A 6,000-nucleotide genomic window follows, 5' to 3' on the forward strand; every position below is an offset into this window, starting at 1 on the left:
TTGACATACGGCACCCTCCCCTCTGTGTGGCTTTCCCTGCTCGCTTGTGAGATCAGCGACAGGGCCCCCGCCTCATTTCGATCTGGACCTCGGAGGAAATGTGATCCAGAGGGGTGCCGAGGCACAGAGGCACTATTGTTCCCATGCCGTCGGTCCTCCCTTACATATACGTCTCTCATCCCTGGCTGGGCCACATGCGCCTGCTAGACGTCTGCTCCTCTAAGCCGCCGGCTGAGGTTGTCCTAAAGTGCATGGTGAGGGTCGGGTTACCTTTCTTTAACTGGAGAGTTAGACCTAAATGAGCTCAGAGAGCAACAGTAACAATGGAGAACCAGGTTTGAAGGCATCACTACCCAGCCAACCTCTGTCCCCCAATGCACACACACTCATTCATACGCATACCTATATAGACCTGTATCCTAATTCCCTCTGCCAGCACTGCTTTCAGGATTCTTATTCATTCATGCAGTAAAGAAAGAAACGATGTGGATGGCAACAGTCAAGTTCATCTTTTCATTTAAATACACAGACAATGACCATATACCACAGTCATAATAACCTTATGAGACAGACTGTCCTTGCCATTTGTTTAAATAGCATAAAGAAACCGACATTTACATTCAATAGCAAAGCGTTAAGTAATGTTACCGTGGCTTTGTTATTTTGCTGCGAAAGATCTTGGAGAGGAGGTTGAATTTGATGCCAGTTAACACCACGATTTGTAACAGCTAACTGACAGTTAGTAAGCTTGTTAGCCTCTCAGAACTTTTTTTTATGTCCGTCTTCAATATGAAATGGTGGACAATCCCGAGAACAAAATGCCAGGGGTAATAGAAAGAAGAAGCTGTGGGAGCTATTGTGACTGACTAGCGTTAGCATGTCACAGCTGGCTAGCATGCTTGTGGTTAGCTCGCCAGCTACAGTAGTTCACCAACTAACCTTTTTGCTATTAAGAGGTATTCTCCAAAACAAGGTTACACGCACAACACAATATCTGTCTCTTTAGATGCTCAAGTTTCTTCACAAGCAAGCTGCTTACTTTGTCCATCCACCATTCGGTGCGGGACAGTTACAATGAGTGTGTAATAATGTAGGCTACTTTATTTGTCCCCATGGGGGACTTAATTTTTTCATTCACACACTAGCACGCACACACACACATCATCCGTGAAAGATTGATGTTAGGGCTTCTGTGGTTTGCTTAAGGAGGTCAACTGGGGCCTGCTATAAGCATTGACACAAAAAAACTTGCCACAAAGCAGAGTTGGGAGATAATTCTCTGTGGGTTAGTTACTGCAAGTCCTTTTTTCACATCAAATGTACCCAAACGTTAACTTAGAGCTTCACCACAGTTTTAGTTCCCTTAACTTAAGAGAACACACAACATATAAGCACTAGAATTTATGCTTTTGTAAAGTTCTTTTTGAGGAAAGAGATAGGAAGTTAGAGTTAAACCCTGATTGTGTGTGTGTGTGTGTGTGTTTCCTCTCACTGTTATCCCCCTGAGCCAAATCTCTGCAGACTTCCCAACAAGTGACAGGCGTCGCCCAGGCCTTGTGCTTTAACCAAGGCCAGATGTAGATGTGACAATAGGGAGCCACAAGGGGAATGCAAACTCGCCCTCCCTCTACCGTCCATATTTACTTTCCTTATATGATTTTATTCATGTGTTGAAAGTGTCTGCGAGTCAGCGGTTTAGATTTGTGGATGTGTTGGCAAGGTGAGCCGTTTTTTGACAAAGACATTATTATGAGGAAATGACTGAGGAGGAGGCCCACTGTTTGGAATAGCCTGACTGCAAAATTGAGGGAATTGTGCACAAAAGCACATTGTGAAATGGAATACCTGCTTTGGAGGGAGTTCATTTTCCCCTACTTCTGCTAAATAGAAAAACGTCTCAGTTTCATCTCTGATGATGATAAATGTTAAGCGTGCTAGTTTTAGGTGTCGGCCTTAATAAAAATAGGTATGAATGGGATCACCTGTGAAGGTTGCTGTTCTTTTAAATGGGTATACTCAATTATAATTCAACTCATGAAGGGTGTGGGTACGATGGGTAATTAGATTAGCAGAACAGAAGTGCTATGACTAGTGACTTTTTAGTTTCATCTTTTTTGGATAAGCTGACATTGAGGCTCTTTTCACTTTTTGACTTACTGAATATCCATTTAATGACTTTTTAATTTAAAAAGTGGTTTTCAATTATTTATTTTACCCATCTAGTTTAAGGGTAGAACTAGTGTCAGTAGTGTGAATGAGGGCATTTCATTGATAGTACGGTGCTGCTTAAATGTAAAATGTGTATTATGATATTCCTCACAAACTAAGGAGGGAAAACTCTTATAGAGGCATTCTTTTATTCTAAATGCTATGGATCGACAAGAGAGAAACAACTCTAGGAAAAAAACAAAGAGCAGACAACAGAAGTCCAACTCTGACAATAATTAGAAGCAGTTTTACCCAGAGATACAGGTGGGGAACAGAGTGATGGAACACAAGCAAAAACTGAACTATTATTATTATCATTATTATTAGAGAAAACTGATTCGGCATTACTGCATATATTCACTTAAAATATGAGTCTACATATTTTTGCCAAAGGCCTGATATGTCAAAGAGAACTTAGTTTAAATAGTTTAAATATCTGCAACAAACATTAAATACAGACGAAATATTGTCTGATCACTTCAGAAAAAAAAATCCTTGTCCATCGACCCATATATTCTCAGGATCGCCGGAGTTCAGCATGTTGGCCAAAAGACTACATCTGCATATTCCTGTGTAAATAGTGACAACATTTGCATTGATTCTCTTTTGATATGTACAAAGTATTTTATTAAGGTGACATTGAAGGAGGAAGTTCTCAATTCCTTTTCAAAACCATAAATAATAGAGATGCACCAAATGCAGATTTTTGGGGTTCGGCCGAATACCGAATCCACTGGTTAAGATTCTTAACCCGAAACCGAATACCGAATCTGGTAATGGTCGTTTGGTTAACACAAGTTTTTAGCTGTGACTGTCCTTCCTTTGCCATACCTGAAGTTGCTGCATTTTGGCTGCTCTCTGTAGAGTCCTTCATTCCAGACTTGTATTCTTTTGGATGTTTCATACGCAAATGTTTTAACAGCGGCGATGTTGTGTATTGTTTAGGGTCATGGACACTACAAGAAAAATTGCAAATTGAACATGTAGCTCGACTTGAATCGCCTTCTTTTGAAAGTACTGCCAAACAACACTTTTTCTGCTCACCAGTTCCATTTTCACTTTCTCACAGCCTACTGCATTGAACGGTCCACCTACGTAAAAACCTTCTCGTAATCAACGGCGGCATCATTACGTCGACCAGCTTCAACCAGTTAAGAAGCCCAATATTCGGCCGAATCCTGGATTCAGTGCATCCCTAATAAATAATTGCACTGCAGAAGCCTAAAAACCATATCTGACACAAGAGAAGATGGAAAGTTATTGCTTTATTGGATCGAAACGATTATGCTCAAATTCCATTTATTTTGACAAAACCTGGTTTAGTTAAAAGTTAAATGGTGATTTAGTATATACTTCCATTCATGTAGGCTACTCCATATACAGTATAATGAAAAAGCTGTTTGCCAGATAATGGACAGAGCTTTACTTGTGTGTCATTCACAGGGTGCTTACAGTATGTGTATGAAAACATTTTGTAAACATCTCTGGCAAAAAGGCCATCCTAAAAAAATGTGAATTTGCTAATGATAAACTTTAGTTCTATGCAAGAAGTTAACTTTTCTTTGAAAAAAACCTTTAAAGTGCCCTGGGCTAAGGTTGTCACAGAGACAGATAATTCTGCCCGGTGCGTTCCATACAGATACTAAAGGGTGCTTTTTGCGTCATATCTGACACTGAGAGCCACTGCCCAAGCTTCCGTATTTGACGAGTTGGGAGTGATCACGGGTTGACCGTAAATTTCTAACTAGGATGGTACAACATTAAGAGCTTTATTAAGAGCTTTGTAGAAAAATCTTCTCTGATCAGTTTTTTTCTTTGTTCTCTGCTCTCCTCACAGATATGCAATGGCACGATTCAACTTCTACTTTGAGAAGAAAGACGAATATTTTGGATTGACAATAATCTAGAATCGAAGGATAAAGGACCAGAGTCCAAGAAAAGTGACCAAAGTCCGTCTTTGTCAATTCATACAGTACCGTGGAAGGCATAGAATTAGCTTAGACACATTGTTTGTTATTTCAGGCTGTAGTATCAGATAATATGTTTTGCTATCACTGTGATTTTTTAAATATTTGTTTAACCACAGCTAGTATGCCGATAAGCCGTTTTGGCAAATTGAGACGGAGATCATGCCAGAAACACATTAATTGTTCCCACATTTAGCAGAGTCGCATAAAGCCACAAAAAATGAGGCTGATCATAAAACCCATAAGCGGGTTATTTGCATGCTTATTCAGTGTGTACCACAGCTCTGATGGAAAACAAGTTTCCATTTTGTCTTATTGACTGTACCAAGTATTGCATTATTTTAAATACTTATCTTTCCTAAGGACTACTGTTGTAAAGGTGATTTTTATATACCTTACAGGATGTTCATGAATCAAACAGTATTCTGCAAATTTCAAAATACAATGAATGCAAATTCATCATTATTTAAGTGCTAAAACATCATGTTTAAAGACAGTGAATTAGGTTTGGGGAGCAATATATAAATCATGTCAAATTGGTCCTAATTTTAGTGAAATGCTCAGAGAGTCAGACATTTGTTCAAATTACAAAACGGTTTCAGCTTCCAGAAATATTCACTGTATAAAAGCATCTTTGCTCACTGACTGATGGAAAGTGCTGTTACTACGCTTGTCTTTCATTGCACTTCCAACAGACACTGTTCACAGTGCCATAGCAAGGCAAACACAACGACGGCTTATGGAATAAATAATTGGTAAGTTTGATTTACTTGTGCTATTTAACTATAATACTGACTATTATCAATGCTTTCACAACTAAATTAAAGTCAACACATTAACTTACTGAGCTCCAGCTGCTTTTTTTGTCATTGCAGTTCTCTGAAAAGGTTTCCTTGAAGGACACTGTAATTATGCTGTATATGTATGTGCTTGCACAATTAATTTATTTCTCATTGCTTTTTACACTATAGCCTACAACTATGGAGACATACTGTATCATCTGCCCCCTCTTGGATGCCTGTTGCACGTCATTAACTTTCCAGTGTTCCAAATGTTCACCAAATCAGTGGCCTAATAAGTGTTTAAAATTCAGCCCAGTGTATAATGTAATAATGGACAATGCACAGTATATACACTGTAATAGTTTTGATTTAATGTATAAAGTCTTACTGAACTAAGAAGAGTTCAAAGGAGGGACCACTACACTGTAAAACGCCATGCAGAAATGTGTTACAATATCTTTTTCTTTAATTAAATATATAAGTTGTATTAATTTCAAGCAAATTCCACTTCAGATCTTATTAACATGAGTTGACCCGACCTTAAGTACTTGAGTTGAATGAATGTACTGCTGAGAGTTCAATGAACTCATCAAATTCCATTTCTAAAGAAATCATTAGTATATTATACTTCCCAGCATGCATTGCTTTAGAGTTCAAACTCCCCAGAGTGTGTGTGAGAGACAAAGAAAATGGAAAACTGCTGGTTCTTTAATACATGTCAAGATAAGTCATGGTTGTTTCCTTTTCGTCAACCACGATGAAGGTAAGCATTGCACTATAATTCAGTATATATTCCTATGATATCAGGTCACTGGGAGCAGCCTGCATGCTGTGTTTTTACTATACAGTGCTTCAATAGCTGCCACAGCTGTGCAGTCTAAATCGGAGAAAATGTGAATGGAAAGCAAATCTGTTTGCAATGGTTGTCAGTGTGACTGAACAGTTGTTGATTCAACTTAATATCTGAAATTGAATGCATTTACATCAGAGTCTTTACATGAGAGAAGACTTATTAGACTATCAGACTTATTTACTCATCTTTA

General features: G+C 38.6%; 1 protein-coding gene across 4 annotated transcripts in view; it reads left to right on the top strand.

Annotated features, from left to right (window-relative positions):
* zgc:113516 (uncharacterized protein LOC541449 homolog) overlaps positions 1–5,454 on the top strand; it is a 30,888-nt gene extending 25,434 nt beyond the window's left edge. Inside the window, exons 8-10 of one of the 4 annotated variants that reach the window (XR_005640134.1) lie at positions 4,046–4,157; positions 4,871–4,930; positions 5,147–5,454. Coding sequence is in view for 2 of the 4 variants with exons in the window: in XM_039809872.1 (XP_039665806.1) it covers positions 4,046–4,115 (70 nt within the window). In the remaining 2 variants the exon portion in view is untranslated. Of the gene's footprint in view, positions 1–4,045; positions 5,019–5,146 lie in introns of those variants that run through there. The other 3 variants (XR_005640133.1, XM_039809872.1, XM_039809871.1) reach the window with 3 other exon arrangements.
* Positions 5,455–6,000: the final 546 nt, after the last annotated feature.

This window comes from Perca fluviatilis, chromosome 8 (assembly GCF_010015445.1).
Source record: "Perca fluviatilis chromosome 8, GENO_Pfluv_1.0, whole genome shotgun sequence".
NCBI classification, from domain to species: Eukaryota; Metazoa; Chordata; class Actinopteri; order Perciformes; family Percidae; genus Perca; species Perca fluviatilis.